General features: G+C 42.0%; 3 protein-coding genes across 3 annotated transcripts; 1 reads left to right on the top strand and 2 right to left on the bottom strand.

The window, feature by feature from the left end:
* Nucleotides 1-411: 411 nt before the first annotated feature.
* taf13 (TATA-box binding protein associated factor 13) lies at nt 412-1,151 on the top strand. The gene is made up of 2 exons (XM_085260293.1): nt 412-477; nt 556-1,151. The coding sequence occupies exon 2, from the start codon at nt 559-561 to the stop codon at nt 931-933; it is 375 nt and encodes a 124-aa protein (XP_085116419.1). The 5' UTR covers nt 412-477; nt 556-558; the 3' UTR covers nt 934-1,151.
* An 852-nt stretch (nt 1,152-2,003) lies between these two features.
* tnnc2.2 (troponin C2, fast skeletal type, tandem duplicate 2) lies at nt 2,004-5,278 on the bottom strand. Its single transcript, XM_085260292.1, has 6 exons — nt 5,130-5,278; nt 4,228-4,279; nt 3,636-3,779; nt 3,242-3,356; nt 2,959-3,095; nt 2,004-2,581 (listed from the first exon to the last, which is right to left on the bottom strand). Exons 1-6 carry the CDS (start codon nt 5,130-5,132, stop codon nt 2,550-2,552), a joined length of 483 nt encoding a protein of 160 aa, XP_085116418.1. The 5' UTR covers nt 5,133-5,278; the 3' UTR covers nt 2,004-2,549.
* A 1,352-nt stretch (nt 5,279-6,630) lies between these two features.
* Nucleotides 6,631-15,724, bottom strand: tnnc2.1 (troponin C2, fast skeletal type, tandem duplicate 1). The gene is made up of 6 exons (XM_085260291.1): nt 15,578-15,724; nt 13,338-13,392; nt 12,998-13,141; nt 12,655-12,769; nt 11,993-12,129; nt 6,631-7,084 (listed from the first exon to the last, which is right to left on the bottom strand). Exons 1-6 carry the CDS (start codon nt 15,578-15,580, stop codon nt 7,053-7,055), a joined length of 486 nt encoding a protein of 161 aa, XP_085116417.1. The 5' UTR covers nt 15,581-15,724; the 3' UTR covers nt 6,631-7,052.
* Nucleotides 15,725-16,480: the final 756 nt, after the last annotated feature.

Below are 16,480 nucleotides of genomic sequence, written 5' to 3'. Positions count from 1 at the left end.
CCACGAATGCTGTGAGGTGTTGTTCTTCGATCAGCCACTTGAACAATGCTCCTGTTTCCACTCACACCACCAACTTGCCATCGCCCATTGTGCATAGTTTGTCTAGATCTAAGGTTTAGCTAAAATAATACCAAATGAAATTGGCTTAGCTTAAACACACGTGAATATAGCTTTTTACATTCTAAGCAAGCTACGTGTCGGTGATTCCCGCATACACCCGGCGATATGAAATTAAGTTTGGGCTTCCGATGCAATCAAACAGATCGTGCTTTAAAGGAAACTCACCGTCAGCTGTGTTGGCTATACTGACGAATAACACGAGTAAATTTAAACACTGGCCACAAGGGGGGAGTATCTGTGATTTCTAGCCCTGTCTGTTTCCTCTCCAAACCACCACTTCCTCAGTCAAGGAAACAAAAGCGGAAGTCGGCGCACTTAACAAGCTGTTGTTGTGAGACAGTCGTGAACAAGCACAAGGTAAGGTTAATGCTAACGCGTATTTAACAATGAGCAGCTAATGTTGAGGTTTGAATAACGCTTGCGGGTGTTTTTCAGCAAATGGCGGAGGAGGAGGACGAGCCAGGCTTCGACGAAGAGTTGGAGGACGGCTCCGGCGGGGTGGATGTCGGCTACGGCAAGAGAAAGAGACTCTTCTCCAAGGAGCTCCGGTGCATGATGTACGGATTTGGAGATGACCAGAACCCTTACACGGAGTCTGTGGATATTCTGGAGGATCTGGTGATCGAGTTTATCACGGAAATGACCCACAAGGCCATGTCTATCGGGCGCCAGGGTCGCGTCCAGGTGGAGGACATCGTTTTCCTCATTCGCAAAGATCCCAGGAAGTTTGCTAGAGTCAAAGATCTGCTGACCATGAACGAGGAGCTGAAGAGAGCTCGGAAAGCTTTTGATGAAGCAAATTATGGCTCTTAAACTCACAACGGGACTGGTTGTTATTCCTCCCATGACCTTTGTTTCTTTTAATTTACTGTTCGTTTGCTCGTGAGTTCATTCAGTCTTCAGACTGCATGTTTGCGTCGTGTGTGTGTTTATAGACCGTATAACAATAACAACGAATTTCAGTGTATATGCTTGATTTCAGACTTTTTGGTTATGTAAAATAAAGCAACTTGCCAATAGTTTTAAAATAACCAGGTCCTCATCTCTTGTGCACAAACAACTTTCTTTTTTTTTAAGCACCAGAACCAGAAAACATAACACTTTGTTTTAAAGCACAGCATTGTGCTGTGTTACCAATCTGATACGTGAAGAGTGGATCTGCACAAGAATTTAAGCATAATTTTATTTTGAATAAGTAAAGAAAAAATAAGTATGTAACTTAAACCCACAGATTGAATCCTCAAATGTATGTGAAGTATCTAAAGAAAAGGTTTTAGATAGATTTAGGTTGTGTAAATGACATTACACGAGAAGGGTTGCTCTTCATATCCCCCTTCTGGACACGCTGTGGTAATGAAACAAAAAACACAATACAGTAAATTAAGCCACAAACTGCTGAGCAGCTGAAATCCTATGTCAAGCACGAGTGAAAAACAAACCCAAAAAAAGAAGCCAATTTGCCTTGTAAAACTACACTTAGGCTGCTGCCCCCGCGACCCGGCCTCGGATAAAGCGGATGAAGATGGATGGAAACTACACCAGCTGGTATCATCGTCTCCCAAACACAGAGGGAAATGTGTTCCAGTCCCAAGTTTTCAGGAGCAAGTTGCTGGTATTCAAAAATAGGAGTGTTCCAGATTTTTTTTTTTATAGAAAAGTGTCGTAAATATTTGTCAAAGCAGACAGTTTGCAACCCGCAATTAAACTTTATCAGCACAGCCAGGAATACTAGACATGATGCCGACCTCATCTGTGCCCACATGCGTGATGAACTGAGGTTTTCCGACTGTCCGTAATGTCCAAATCATTCTGACCTCAGTCGAGGCTTTTGGTTATTTTAAAAGCAAAACTGGCTGTGGTTGGAACAAAACGGACAAAAAGAGGAAAAGAAACAGATTTTATTAATATTCCTCAAAACAAAATTATTACACAGACCATAAATATGACAGACCAACTACAAGTGAGCATGTGTTAGTTCATTTATTTCAAGCAAATTACTTCTTTATACAGTGAAGTGATTGAATTAATTGGTCTAAGCAGCAGGTAACAAGCTGCCCGTCTATCTAGAATACATCTAGATCAGAGCTTTACCAGCAGAGAGGGGGAGGGGGTCACTGATGACACGACATGCCATGCATACTGCAAAAGCTGTGTGCAGTGAAAAAAAACCCCTGTTGCAGCCTTGCTGTCCTGTTACAGGGCTGGGTGTCAGCATGGCATCTAGGGGATGTCTGCATTTACAAGCGAGCCAGGGAAAAGATGTTGCCCAGCCAGCGACCCCCCACTGGGTGCTCTAGCTGTCTGTTGAGGACTTCTATAAGGATGGAGAAGAAAGGCAGTGAACCAGGTGGACAAGAGGGAGAAGGAGGGAGTGGGTCAGAATGGGGGTTCACAGAAGGGTGGAGGAATGTCCATGAGTCTTTCTTGTTCTACTGCACATTCTCCATCATCTTGAGGAATTCTGATAAAGAAAAGAGAAATTGGACAGCATTACATTTTACATCCATTTCTTTATTTACTTGAATAAACTGTAAAGGAACAGGTAGTAGTTCAGCTCAAGCAGGAAGCCGGGGTGTGATTTGATTTTAAGATGATTACAGGAGTGTAGGAACTGTACAACACAGCCTAGCAGGCAACAATATGGTCCCTAAAGTCTGACTGTAAAACCTGATATGCCATAGAACAAGACTGATACAGCTTATTGGTACTCTAGCAAAGCTGCAGCCTCTTAATAAACAGGATTTCCCCCCTCATGCACTCTCTACCTCCTTCATAGAGACTCCTCAAGGTTCAATAATAAGTGAGCTGACAGCTTCATCATTTTCATTTGACACATACCGTCAAAGTCCAGCATGCCGTCGGTGTTCTTGTCTCCTTCCTTCAGCAGCTCATCGACCTCCTCCTCTGTGATGGCCTCGCCGGTGCTGCGGATGATAAGGGCAAACTCTTCTCTGTCGATGTAACCGTCGCCGTTCCTGCGCACGCGACAACAACAAAATGTACGTGAATGTAAAGATCGAGTAAAGGTGATGTAGCAACAAAAAAAAAAAACCCCAAAACAAAACACACGCGCGCGCGCGCACACAAACGATTAGTGTAAACAGTGTGAGCGCGAGCTTACTTGTCAAACACACGGAAGCAGTCTGCCAACTCTTCCTCGCTCTTTCCGGCCTGGTCCTCCTTTATCAGTCTCACCATCATGACCAAGAACTCCTCGAAGTCGATGGTGCCGCTACCTGAGGGTTTAGTGGAGCCACGTGATTGATACGCATCAGATCAACCCATTGTCGTGATAACTTTGTTGACCGTTTTACGCATGGAAACACCGGGAGTTCAATGGAACAACCCAGAATTTGTTAGTGCAGTAAAAATGTCATGTTGACGGGGTGTTTAGATATACCACCACCTCTAATTACTGAATTACCATAAAGTGTCCCTGTGTGTAAAAACACTTAAGACACACAGCTGTTCTGCTGTGTCGCCATCAGGCATAAACTACATTTCCCGTTTCTCACCGTCCTCATCGACCTCCTCGATGATCTCATCCAGCTCCTCTCTTGTCGGGTTCTGGCCCAGCATCCTCATCACGGTACCCAACTCCTTGGTGCTGATATCACCGCCACCATCGGTGTCGAACAAGTCAAAGGCGGCCTTGAACTCTGGAGAAACGAGAATTGAATGAAGGCGTGTGTTTGTTCCAAGCTGGTCTCATTTCTCAGTTTGGTACTTTTCTGCTTTATTGTTCTTTTTCACCGAGCATTAATCGTTGCGATAGGACACCATTATCCTTTAAAATAGCACCCCAGTTTGCTTTTAACGACTGAAAAACTGCGAGGTCCGCTTCTTTGTGAATAATTCTCATTGTGCTATTCTTGGTTTTTCTTTCATACCAGTTTGCTCCATCTGGCTTCACGCCGTGGATCTGCATTCTCTTTAGGCTGTACGAGCTCTTGCTGGTAGAAAAAAAACGATCTGAAGTAGAACTGATTGGCTTATTGTGTGATTGCATTTAAGGGTGGTATAATTCAAAACATGTATCACGCGTGTTTCATTTCATAGCTTACTGTAATGGCGTTATTTAGGCTAAGCAACTAGTACTGTACTCACCAGCCAACATGTCCTCGCTCAGGTAGGAGCGGGCCTCTTGTTGCGCGTCAGTCTGGAAGAAAGCAGTGTCCAGTGCATCACTTCACTCATTACATGTTTCATTTAGGCTTAGTTGATTGTTCCAGTTAAACTTGCTTGTCTTAGCCAAGCACGGTGGCAAAATAATTCTTTATCATATTTTCTATTCGTTTTAAACAACCTACCCCCCCACCCCCCACCCCTAAACTACACGGATCATCTCCACTGTGCGTAAAAGTATTTTTACGCACAGTGGAGATGGTACAGTTCAGAGATTCAGGATTGATATTTTAAACTTGTGACTGTAATATTTACAGAGTGATTAATGGTTGTAATAATGATACTGAAACATGCTATCACAAGTCACACGATGGGTGCATCTCGAAAGGATTCTTGAGCTTGATGAAAATTAGTCCGGCTATTTCAGGCTCAACACATTAGCTTCGCTGTATAAGGCCTGCAGACATCCAATCCCGAGGAATTTGTTGCCTAAGCAGAATCAGCACCTTCCCAGCTGACACCCATCCTGCCCATCAACACCCATTGTTAACTTCCCACAAGGATTTAAAGTAGTCTATTTACAACAGATAACTGGCTAAAATATGAGTTTGAGCATATTTCATATCAATTTAACTCAAAACCAGCAGAGAACAAAAAAAAAAACTAAGTGGAAAAAAATGCTGAATTACTAAAAAGAAAAAACAACTATTTTAGGGGAAAGCAACATATACATATCTGAACAACACCAACAGAAAGAAATATGCTTCTCAGAAACTCAGCTAATGATTTTTACACATTCACATGCCTTTATTCCTTTATTGCTCATTCTCTAATGAAATCAGCCGATAGCTGAACTGGTCATTTGCACAACTGATTGGTCTTACCATGTTTGTGGATTAGCTTTTCCCCCCCAAATATCCAAGGATAAAAGAAAAGCCCAAAGGAGTGGTCAATCCGTGTGCACCCCAACAGAGAGACTAGACATCAAGTGATGGTTCAGAGACACTTTAAACGGGACAAGGAGGTCCCGCCCCCTGCCTCTCACAGGCCTCCAGATTTAGTATCCTGAACTTTTAGGGTTCTGGGGCCAGGGCAAGCCAATCACACTTTCGAGGTGAACGCTCCACTTTATTGAAGTTGTGGTTATAAGTATGCTAAAGAAGTAAAGGATACATTTTCAAAGTTTGTGGGGGAAATGCATGAAAGCATCACACTGAGATTGTCCTCAGATGTTGGATATGAGAAGGAACCCAGCTTACTTTAAGAGAATTCACTCTGGAAAACCAGAGAGAAAGAAAACTGAAAATACAGAATTTTTCCATAAAATAAATCAAAAAGCATCATACTTCTTAGAAAAGGCCCCGTTGCAACTCTCAGTAGTGAGATCCTAAAACAAGATGCCCACCCTCCCTTCGAAATAATAAAATACAAACACAAATTTGGCTCACATCAGTGCATGCATGTCAGTGTACTGTTGATTTCTATTTTGCCTTGTAAATACAAAACAGAAATCAACAAGGGGGAGCCAAAGATTAGTGAGTAAGCTTTGGGTTTTGTGGTGATGGAGATTCAATCTGGATGGGAAACTCTAAACCAAGAGGAAAATGCTGTGAGACCAGACCTCTAACCTTTCCTTAGAGGTGCCCTGAATAGCCGGCAGATTTCAGACCATGCTGCTACTTAACTTTCTAAACACAACCAGCTGCTCCTTATATGGTGTGCAGTTCCCAAGGGAGGGACCCAAGGTAAGAGACTAGAAGGGAGGACAGGATACTGAGAAGAGGAGCAGACCTGAAGAGAAGGAGGTGGGAGGTGCTTTTGAGAGGTGGTGGTGGTGGGGGCTTGCAGACTATATACTCCAGAGGGAGAGCTGCATGTTGCAGGGGGAGATTTAACTCATCCGCTCTGTGAATGTCCAGCTCAAGCCTTTGATTCTTGGGTTTGCATCTCATGCTTGGGGCTATAATCTGAGGGTTATTGACTTCTGTGCTGGAAGACTACTTCATGAACAGGCTACATGCTTAGGAGAAGACTAAATCGGAAGAGGTTTATTTGAAACAGATATTTTGTCAAATATGAGACTTCTTTTTTGTTTAAAAAGACAAGGAGCATATTAGTTACCATCTATACAACTATAGTTTGCATGGGGGCTAGTTTGAATCTGGGACTGGAGAAGTAAGATTTAGTCAAATCTAGGGAGGCTGTAGAGTGCATGGTGTGTCATCTGAATGATCTCTCTAACTAGGTTCATGTGTCTGAGAATCATGTGGCCATTCAGATAAAGGTAATGTGAAAGTCCCAGAAAGGCCACAAGAGACAAAAATCGAACAATATAAGACATGTTGGACATGCACAGCAGAATTATTTACAAGGATGACCAAAAAGTGGGAGAAGAAGTTGGTTTATTTAGAAAGTAAAGATTAGGGTTGAGAAGATATGCGACGTGCGATAGTGGAGGGCGGGGCCAGTGTGGCGGTGTAGCATTTCTGGAGCAACAGCAGCTGCCAAAGGGGACAGCTGGGTAGTGGGCATAAGGAGGCACCCGGGGAAGAGAGCCTTCGTCTTAAAAGGTTTGGATGGATATTTATAGACATCCTCAACAAGTTCCCAGGTTTCATGTGAGAAGGGGAAACGTGGTGGGTTGCAGTGTTTGTCTTGAATCCATTTTGAAATCTCAGAAAGTTATCCTATACATATTTGTGGACGGGCTCCTAGAATTTAGAGCTTGCTCTGAGCAGATTTCCATCACACACGTGCTTCAGTTTCTCGCTGAGGACGGATCACCAAGGAATGTAGAGCTGGTGTCTTTACTGGACGTTCTCCATCATCTTCAGAAATTCTAGAGACAGAATCAGAGGCCAAATGAGTCAATCGGCCGGCCTGTCAAACCCATCACACAGTGTAGATAAACCCTGTACATGAGAAATGAGATTTTTATATTTATTGTCTGGGGAGCTAGAAACCCTATCCATACGTAAAGGGACTGATCCTTATAAGGTGCTTTTCTACTCTCTGAGAGCACTCAAAGCCCTTTACACAACATACAGCATGCCTCATTCCCCCATTTGTATAAGAACATTTCTTTCTATGCTTATGTACGTTCTACCTAACGTTCACACACATTCTCACTCTAATAGATGTGTTGGAGAGCAAGCTGGGGTTAGTATCTTGTCCAAGGACATTTGGCATGCAGACTGGAGCAGCCAGGGATCAAACCACCAATCTTCTGATTAGTAGATGGTCTACCTCCTGAGCTACAGCCACCCCAATATTTAAAATATATATTTTAAACGAAATGTTTAAAATTAAAATGATACAAATAAGGATCTCGATGACACAGCAAGGTATAAGACAAGAATGAATTAGAATTTTAAATGTTTGGTTGACCCTGCACTCTGACCCCCGATAGTAATCGGGGGTCAGAGTGTGTTTCTATGCTAGGTATGCTAATTTATTTATGCAATTTCATTTTTCTCATAAAAAAACACCCAGCACGCCCCTGCGGGCGGTTTATCCTTCAAGCTCGGGTCCTCTACCAGAGGCCTGGGAGCTTGAGGGTCCTGCGCAGTATCTTAGCTGTTCCCAGGACTGCGCTCTTCTGGACAGAGATCTCCGATGTTATTCCCGGGATCTGCTGGAGCCACTCGCCTAGCTTGGGAGTCACCGCACCTAGTGCTCCGATTACCACGGGGACCACCGTTACCTTCACCCTCCACATCCTCTCGAGCTCTTCTCTGAGCCCTTGGTATTTCTCCAGCTTCTCGTGTTCCTTCTTCCTGATATTGCTGTCATTCGGAACCGCTACATCGATCACTACGGCCGTCTTCTTCTGTTTGTCTACCACCACTATGTCCGGTTGGTTAGCCACCACCATTTTGTCCGTCTGTATCTGGAAGTCCCACAGGATCTTAGCTCGGTCATTCTCCACCACCCTTGGGGGCATCTCCCATTTTGACCTCGGGACTTCTAGGTTATACTCGGCACAGATGTTCCTGTACACTATGCCGGCCACTTGGTTATGGCGTTCCATGTATGCCTTGCCTGCTAGCATCTTGCACCCTGCTGTTATGTGCTGGATTGTCTCTGGGGCATCTTTACACAGCCTGCACCTGGGGTCTTGCCTGGTGTGATAGACCCCAGCCTCTATGGATCTTGTACTCAGAGCTTGTTCTTGTGCTGCCATGATTAGTGCCTCTGTGCTGTCTTTCAGTCCAGCTTTGTCCAGCCACTGGTAGGATTTCTGGATATCAGCCACCTCCTCTATCTGCCGGTGGTACATACCGTGCAGGGGCCTGTCCTTCCATGATGGTTCCTCGTCTCCCTCCTCTTTCTTGGGTTTCTGCTGCCTGAGGTATTCACTGAGCACTCGGTCAGTTGGGGCCATCTTCCCAATGTATTCTTGGATGTTCCTTGTCTCATCCTGGACTGTGGTGCTGACACTCACCAGTCCCCGGCCCCCTTCCTTCCGCTTAGCGTACAGCCTCAGGGTGCTGGACTTGGGGTGAAACCCTCCATGCATGGTCAGGAGCTTTCTTGTCTTTATATATATATATATATATATATATATATATATATATATATATATATATATGTATATATAAGCATGTAGCTAATACACTGAATTAAGAAAAAGTTTCATATTTTATTCATTAACATGTGCGTCGTAGCCTTCATCTGTCACCTGTTACATTACATCATTTCCTCTGGCATTAATGAAGTATTCTGATTCTGTTGCTTTATCATCTTATTTTATTAACTAGCCATGGTTAGCATGGATGTATACACATAACAAGCATGTCTTGAGACCCCCTCAGTGATAGATCTAAATCTAAATGTAACAATATGTACATTTTTTTTTTTTGCTCCACCTCCAGTGCTGCTGGTTTACTCGTGTGCTTCATGTCAAACTGCAATTGAGCCAGAATTACAACTGAAACTGGTTCATTCATATTTTTAATATTCTTAACAATATTAATAATAAACATGATAACATTTGCTGCAAGCTGGACACATTTGAAGCTGTGGTGGAGAGATCACGGAGCAAACTGTCATCCATCATGAGGTCCACCCTCTGCACCAGTTATTGGACAGCTAGCAGAGCACCTTCTCTAACTTGCTAACCTGATTCAGGTCTGCATCACAGATATAAGAAGGCCGTCTCCCAGATAATGTATTATTTTATATTTATAAATGTATTGCATATTAAATTCTTCTTGTTGTTATTTTTATAATTGTATCAATTGCTGTAACAAAAAAAATCTCCCAAACTGAAATAAATACATTTCTTCTTATTATATTTTTTTAAAAAGACAGCATTATTAAAAACGCACAAGGAAATGCCGTTAAATTGCCAAACAGCAATCATAATCTAATGCAGACTGGTGCAGATTTAGATTTTTTTTTGTTTTCTAAGCAATTTTGATTGTAGAGGTTGCAAGCCCTTGTTCATGACTACTGTGTGGGTGATGAATTTAGCTAAAACTTAGTGGTTTTGTTAAGGCTTGAACTCAGAGGCATAGCTGTTTTGATGGCAGTGCTGACACAGTGATAGCTGTGTCACCCTCACCCTCGTTGAGTCTAGGTGCCGAACACGTCCTCATGCTTTATTAAAAGTGTTAGTGTCAATGTGTTATCTGAAATGGAGAAGATTTTCAGTTGTGAATTGGAGATGGACCCTCTGTCTCTCATACTGGGCCTCCCCAGCCGGCGATTAATATCCAAGAATAATAGGAGATTGTACTGTGTTCTCACCTATGCGGCACAGAAGAATATACTACTCCAATGGATTTATGAAAAAGTACCAACTATTAAAGGTTGGCAAAGAGTAGTGTTGGATCTAGTGCAACTGGAATATCTTACATGTGTACTGCACTCAAAAACAGATCAATTCTTTAAGGTGTGGGAACCATACTTGAACTATGTGGAACCTGATGTTTCTAATATTATGTTACAAGGATTCTCTTGAGTGTTCAAACTGCAACGTAATACTGGGACGACAGGTATTGTACTGTATTGTATCCTCTCTTTAGTCAAAGGAGCTTGCAAAGAAAAGCGTCTGGACTTCTTTAAGTTGCTTGAAGACGTTTCACCTCTCATCCGAGAAGCTTCTTCAGTTCTAAGGTCAAATGGTGGAGAGTCCCAGATATAAACCTAGTGGGAGTAACCCCCCACAGAGGGACAAAAGGACCCCCTGATGATCCTCTAATCGCCTGAGCCAAGGTGTGAAACTGGGTGTGGGTCCCAATCAGCCAGGGTTTCGAGTGAGCTCATTGTGAAACCTGGCCCCACCTTATCATGCGAATTCCTGAGGTCAGATGGCCCAGGATGTGAGTGGGCGTTAAGGCGTCTGGGATGGGATCTCAAAACTGGATTATAGATGGCAGAGAGTTGGTGTCGTAAACCCCCGCCTCTGTTCAAAGATGGTCGCTCACAGTGGACATAGATGGCTTCTTTCACTCCTCTTTCAAACCATCTGTCCTCTCTGTCCAAAATGTGAACATTGGCATCCTCGAAAGAGTGTCCTTTATCCTAAGATGCAGATGGACTGCTGAGTCTTGTCCTGTGGAGGTGGCTCTTCTGTGTTGTGCCATGCGCTTGTGAAGTGGCTGTTTGGTCTCTCCAATGTAGAGGTCTGGGCATTCCTCGCTGCACTGTACAGCATACACCACATTGTTAAGTCTGTGTTTTGGCGTTTTGTCTTTCGGGTGAACCAGTTTTTGTCTGAGCGTGTTGCTGGGTCTGAAATGCACCGGGATGTCGTGCTTGGAGAAAACTCTCCTGAGTTTTTCTGATACACCGGCTACATAGGGGATGACAATGTTGTTGCGTCTGTCCTTCTTATCCTCCCTCGCTGGTGTCTGATCTTCTTTTCTGTGCCTCTTTGCTGACTTTAAGAACGCCCATTTAGGATAGCCGCACCTTTTGAGTGCTTCCTTTACATGTGTGTGTTCCTTCTTTTTTCCTTCAGGCTTAGAGGGAACATGTTCTGCCCGGTGGTGTAGGGTCCTAATTACTCCAAGTTTGTGTTCCAAAGGGTGATGGGAGTCAAAGAGGAGGTACTGGTCCGTGTGTGTGGGCTTCCGGTAAACTTCGATGTTGAGGTTGCCATTCTCTTCGATGTGCACAGCGCAGTCCAGGAAAGGCAAACAGTTGTCCTTTGTGTCTTCCCTGGTGAACTTGATGTTTTTATCCACAGCGTTAATGTGCGCAGTGAAGGATTCCACTTCTTGTGTCTTGATTTTGACCCAGGTGTCGTCTACATATCTGTACCAGTGGCTGGGTACTCTTCCTTTGAAAGAGCCAAGAGCCAACTACTCAGTTACAGTATCCACTGTAGGACAAACAACTCTGGCTGCCGTTATTTGTAGTGTGAGTAGTCTGTCAGCCTGCTGTTTACCTCAGCTGCCAAAATGTGTCCACATCTATTTGATCTGACGGGAGTCTGATACAAGTCGGGGAGTCAGTGAAGCTCACTTTTGTCCTGGCTCACTTTTGTTGGCGATATCCTGAACTGTTGCTGCGCTGCTGTTTTTGATGCTGTTAGTTGGCGTTAGTCAAACTTTGTTTGAAGTGGTCCGAGTCATTGTTGGACTCGGACTCTTAGCGAATAAACTCTTTTATGAGCTCAGTTTGTTGGAAAATATAATTACACATTAATCAATGTATTTTTATGAGAACAATATTCTTTTTTCTTTTATATAACTGTAATACTGACTGACTGTACCTGTAAATAGAGGCTTAATCTTACCATCAAAATCAATCTTTCCATCTTTGTTTGTGTCAGATTCCCCAAACATCTCATCGATATCTTCCTCTGTCACTGGTTCTCCAGTCATATGAAGAATTTCCCCAAATTCCTCACGATCAACAAAACCATCTCCATTCCTGTAGATTTAAATATATATATATATATTTATATCAAGTTCAAACTCAATCTCCTTTCTTCCTGCCAATTTACATCGACGCAAAAGCTAAAGTCTGTCCTTTTCTCTTATTCTTGTATCTGTGTTCAAACAATTATGTCTTTGAGCTTTTTTACGTCTGACAATACTTTTGAGTTTTTATTTTAATGTAAATGTTGTTTAAGGGCTAAAAAGTCAGGTAAACAGGCTATGGGACTATAGTCAGTCACAACATTAAAGGCTCTGATATCTAAAGTATGACATAAGGTATTTCATTACTGCAATAACTTGTTATTTTCAAATATAAAGATGTGTAAGTTGATACAAATCCCATGAGAAAGACTAAATCTTTGAACACAAAAGTGAGCAACAGGTGCTCATAATTCTCATCTGTCTCTCTAGTTATTTGACACACTAGTTATTTTATCAATTCTAAATTGCTTTTCACATAAATGTTTGAAAACTTTATTAACTGTATTAAGTTTTGTGATGACGTTTAGTGTCGTACTTGTCAAAAATACGGAAGCATTCTGAAAGCTCTTCTTCGCTCTTTCCTGCCTGGTCCTCCTTTAACTGTTGGACCATCATGACCAAGAACTCCTCGAAGTCGATGGTACCGCTGCCTGAAGACAGAAAAGATGAATATGGGAAGATTACTGTTTTACATTTACCGGGTAGGAATCAGTTTGAAATGTCTTGTTTACTTATCAAGTGATTATCTCCAGTTCACCAACTGGTCTTAAATTTTTGATGAAGGGATGCACATAATGCTTAGTTCACTCATCACAAGGAATCTCGTGACAACAGCTGGACATAGACTTTTAGACATTTTCATCCAACCATGATCTCACCATCCTCATCGACCTCCTCTATGATGGCATCCAGCTCCTCCCTTGATGGGTTCTGGCCCAACATCCTCATTACAGTGCCCAACTCTTTGGTGCTGATGTCACCGCCTCCATCTGTGTCAAACATGTCGAAGGCAGCCTTGAACTCTGGGTTAGAGAAGGAAAAGTTCAAATTTAGGCTTTTTTTTTTTGGTTGCTTTACTGTCTAAGCAAAGCTGAAATCATTAATTTCCCATTAATTTTCATCCACAATACAGACTGTAAAAAGTCTACTTGAAAATCACTGCTGGAACTCAACTTAAGGTTATCACTCATTTCTTCATGTAGAAAAAAAAATACAGACCTGCAATCATCTCCTCAGTCAGGAAGGACCGGGCGTCACTTTGGGCATCAGTGGGCTTTAAAAAGAAAAATGAAAAAAAGGTGGAAATGCATCTGTAGTCAGGCAAGTGGATGCTATAAGTGATATCAAATCATAACTAGAACAAGCTGTAAGGAGTGGCTATTGGGAAGGGGATAAATGAGCTTTTTCCCTTCACTTGTCACAGTGGGAGACCGCCATTATGTCCTGTAATAACATCACAGTGGTGAAAAGCTATATAGTGTTCTCTTTTGTTCACATGTCTAGGACCAACACATTAGCATCACAAAAGGTTTTTTAAGAAATAAACTACTTCTCCCTTCTGAAGTGTATTTAACCCTCCCCCCTCTCTCCCATGTCATTTGCTACAGTTCATGTTCTATAGATTAATGTTCTGTAATATTATTTAGAACATAAGACTAGAGCTGTATGATGACTTTTAAAGGCATCATCAAGTTTTGGTCTTTAAGCATTTTGCTACTTTAAGTTTTCATTTTTATTTGACTGAACACTGAATCACAGTTAGTCTGTATCTCTGCTCATCGCGCTGCTCATTGAAATGAATGGAAATCAGTCCTTCCAAGAAATTCAATGGCATTTAGTAATACATAATAACAAAATAAAGAGCAGAATGATGTCCAGAGTTGGGAAATCAAAGAGAACTGCATATAGTTAAACAATTAGCTGGAGTACAATTTGCGGTAATTGGATAATTGGCCTTCAGCTGCATTCACAGAGCAGATTAATAACTTTTTTTCAGTTTTCGGGGCAGTCAGTAGTTGTAACTGCAAATGGCTTATTAAAAGCAAGAAAAATGACTTCCTATTTCCCCATTTCTGGAGAATGCAAAGTTAAACTTGAAAATTTTAGGCATCAGTTAGCGACCGGCAATGATTGTAGGCATTTACTAACACAACAAGCTGTTGCCTGCTGTTTTAGGAGATATGTGGGCAACTGAATAATTCTGGTCTTACCACTGCACTACCATTATCGTCCAATTAATAATATTTTTTTTTCATTTTTTCTTTTTTGTTGTTTGCTTGTTTATTTGTACATTTGTTGGGCAAAAAAACATTTTAACATCTTTCAAATCCATGTGACGTGTGAAAACAAGACAGTTATAGCTCACAGTGATGCTCACTACAGTGTAACTATTCTACAGTGTTAATACTGTGAATGGATGTATTTTAAAATCATGAACCAAGCTATTATCAAAACTAACCAAATGCCAAGTGGAAACAAAACAGTGAATAAAAACAAAGCTGAACAAATTTAAAAGCATCTGACCAACATTTCCCAAGAGGAAGAAAATAGTTTAGTTTTTATGCACACTCAGACTTTGTTAAACCATCCACCTTTAAATTTCTCAATTTGTATTCAGAATTTTACTCTAAAGAGATCATAACACTGGTGTGGATTATACAGCATTTCTAAGAGGAATAATTTGAGCCAGATTTGGCTTTTTTAAAGTTTTGTAAATGTGGATTTTTTTAGATTTCAATTAATATTTTAACATAATTGTGATCCTAAGCAGTTTAGTAAACAGAATCTTGCATATATTCTTATCTTAGCATAGCAAAGATAAGAAAATAAAACTAAAACTAATTTTTCCTGTTTTCCTTGACAAAATGTTGATAATGTTGCGACATATGGAAGGAAACCCACCCCCTTTCCTTTAAAGCTATTTTTAAGGTGAGACTTGGGAGAGGATTTGACAGGGATTTTCTCAAGGTGAATTTCCTAAATTAGGACACTAAGAAAAGGCAGCTTGTCTTCTCACTTTACTCAGCTGTGTACATCTATCTTTAGTACCACTCCCTCCAATCTAAATATCAATCGTAGCGGGTTTAGTTACAAAGTGATGGAACACAAAAGCAGTGTGAGCCTGTAAGCAAACAGCAACGAGGAGTTACAGCAGTTCACAGCAACAAGTTACTAGTCAGACAAACTAGATTTGTGTGTGTGTTGTCTATCAGGTGTGTGCCCCGCATGACATTTCCAAATATTTAAGGAATTCCAGGATGATTTATAAAATCCAGTTATGATGCGGATGAGGACTTGCTGGATGAGCACAGCCAGTTTGCTTCAGGTATTTATCTCCATCCTGCGTCATCTGCCTTTTCTTCTCATCCCTTGAAAACCAAATCAAATCCTCAGGATGCATCATAAACCTAAATCCTCCTTCTCGTCCTTTACCCCCTCCTCCGTTTTTGGTTTCTTACCATGGTGGCGGACTGTGGAGAACAACACACACCAGTACAAACAACACACAGCTGGGAAAGAAGGTCTCCTTTCTATGCAGTTCAGGTAACTCTGTGACTTTACTCTACTCCATAAGTACCCTCTCATCCCACCAGCATTTTACTAAAAATGATCAGGATTGGGCCAGAGACCCCCTCCTCGGACAAGAGCCGGCCAATCAAATTTGGTTTTAGTTTGTGCGCCCTTACAATCTCCTGATGGACATCCCCTTGTGTGGCACAGTGTCCAATCCCCCATATTTAGATAACAGACAAGCTCACTGACATTTATTGAAAAAAAAGAAAACACTGTGCAGGCATCAGGCAGCTGAAGGTTATTTTGACAGAGGATCAACTGGGCATCTCAGTGCAGAATGACACTTGATTTCACATGGACCAGAGCGCGTGCACGCTCGCGCACATCACACACACATACATGCACTCACGGATTAACACCTCCCTGCATGCATAGATTCTCTGCCCCTTCCGCAGTGTCCGTTAACCCATCTATCTGCCCTCCTCCCTGTCCTCAGGGCTGCTGACTTGCCCTTGCACCTATGACATCTGAAACATAAGAGCTGTGCAGAAAGACCTGTCACCTCACACAACTGTTCCCCGTCTTAACAATTTTAGCTAGTGGTTTCTCATTACCTCAACAGAAAAGCAAACCTCTAATTACCATGTCTGACACTAATAACCAGAAATTAGCAACAGAGGCTACTTGACAGTACATCTACACACAGTGAAGGAAACAATTCTTTTAAGTTTGCTCGCTTGTAAGAAATGAATAGTTTCAAGTATTTATGGTAGTTGAGAGGCAGAATATCTGCCAAAAAAACACACTGAAGCGTTGACATAAGTCATAAATTGATTTGCTTGTCAATG

This window comes from Mchenga conophoros, linkage group LG20, assembly GCF_057382185.1.
Source record: "Mchenga conophoros isolate Kocher_MC1m ecotype Shallow Benthic linkage group LG20, M_conophoros_male_GT1.1, whole genome shotgun sequence".
Taxonomy (NCBI): Eukaryota; Metazoa; Chordata; class Actinopteri; order Cichliformes; family Cichlidae; genus Mchenga; species Mchenga conophoros.
This window is presented reverse-complemented; position numbering and strand designations above follow the sequence as displayed.

Bases quoted from the DNA above. Each gene is read 5' to 3' on its own strand.
- taf13 (XM_085260293.1), top strand. From the start codon at position 559: ATGGCGGAGGAGGAGGACGAGCCAGGCTTCGACGAAGAGTTGGAGGAC.
- tnnc2.2 (XM_085260292.1), bottom strand. The intron at 3,780-4,227 runs GTGAGTACAGTA...TCGTTTCTCCAG, and splicing joins GAGCGAGGACATGTTGGCTG to AGTTCAAGGCCGCCTTTGAC. The intron at 3,357-3,635 runs GTGAGAAACGGG...CTAAACCCTCAG, and splicing joins CGAGGAGGTCGATGAGGACG to GTAGCGGCACCATCGACTTC.
- tnnc2.1 (XM_085260291.1), bottom strand. The intron at 12,130-12,654 runs GTACGACACTAA...TTAAATCTACAG, and splicing joins TGCTTCCGTATTTTTGACAA to GAATGGAGATGGTTTTGTTG. The intron at 7,085-11,992 runs GTAAGATTAAGC...TTCTGTCTCTAG, and splicing joins TGGAAAGATTGATTTTGATG to AATTTCTGAAGATGATGGAG.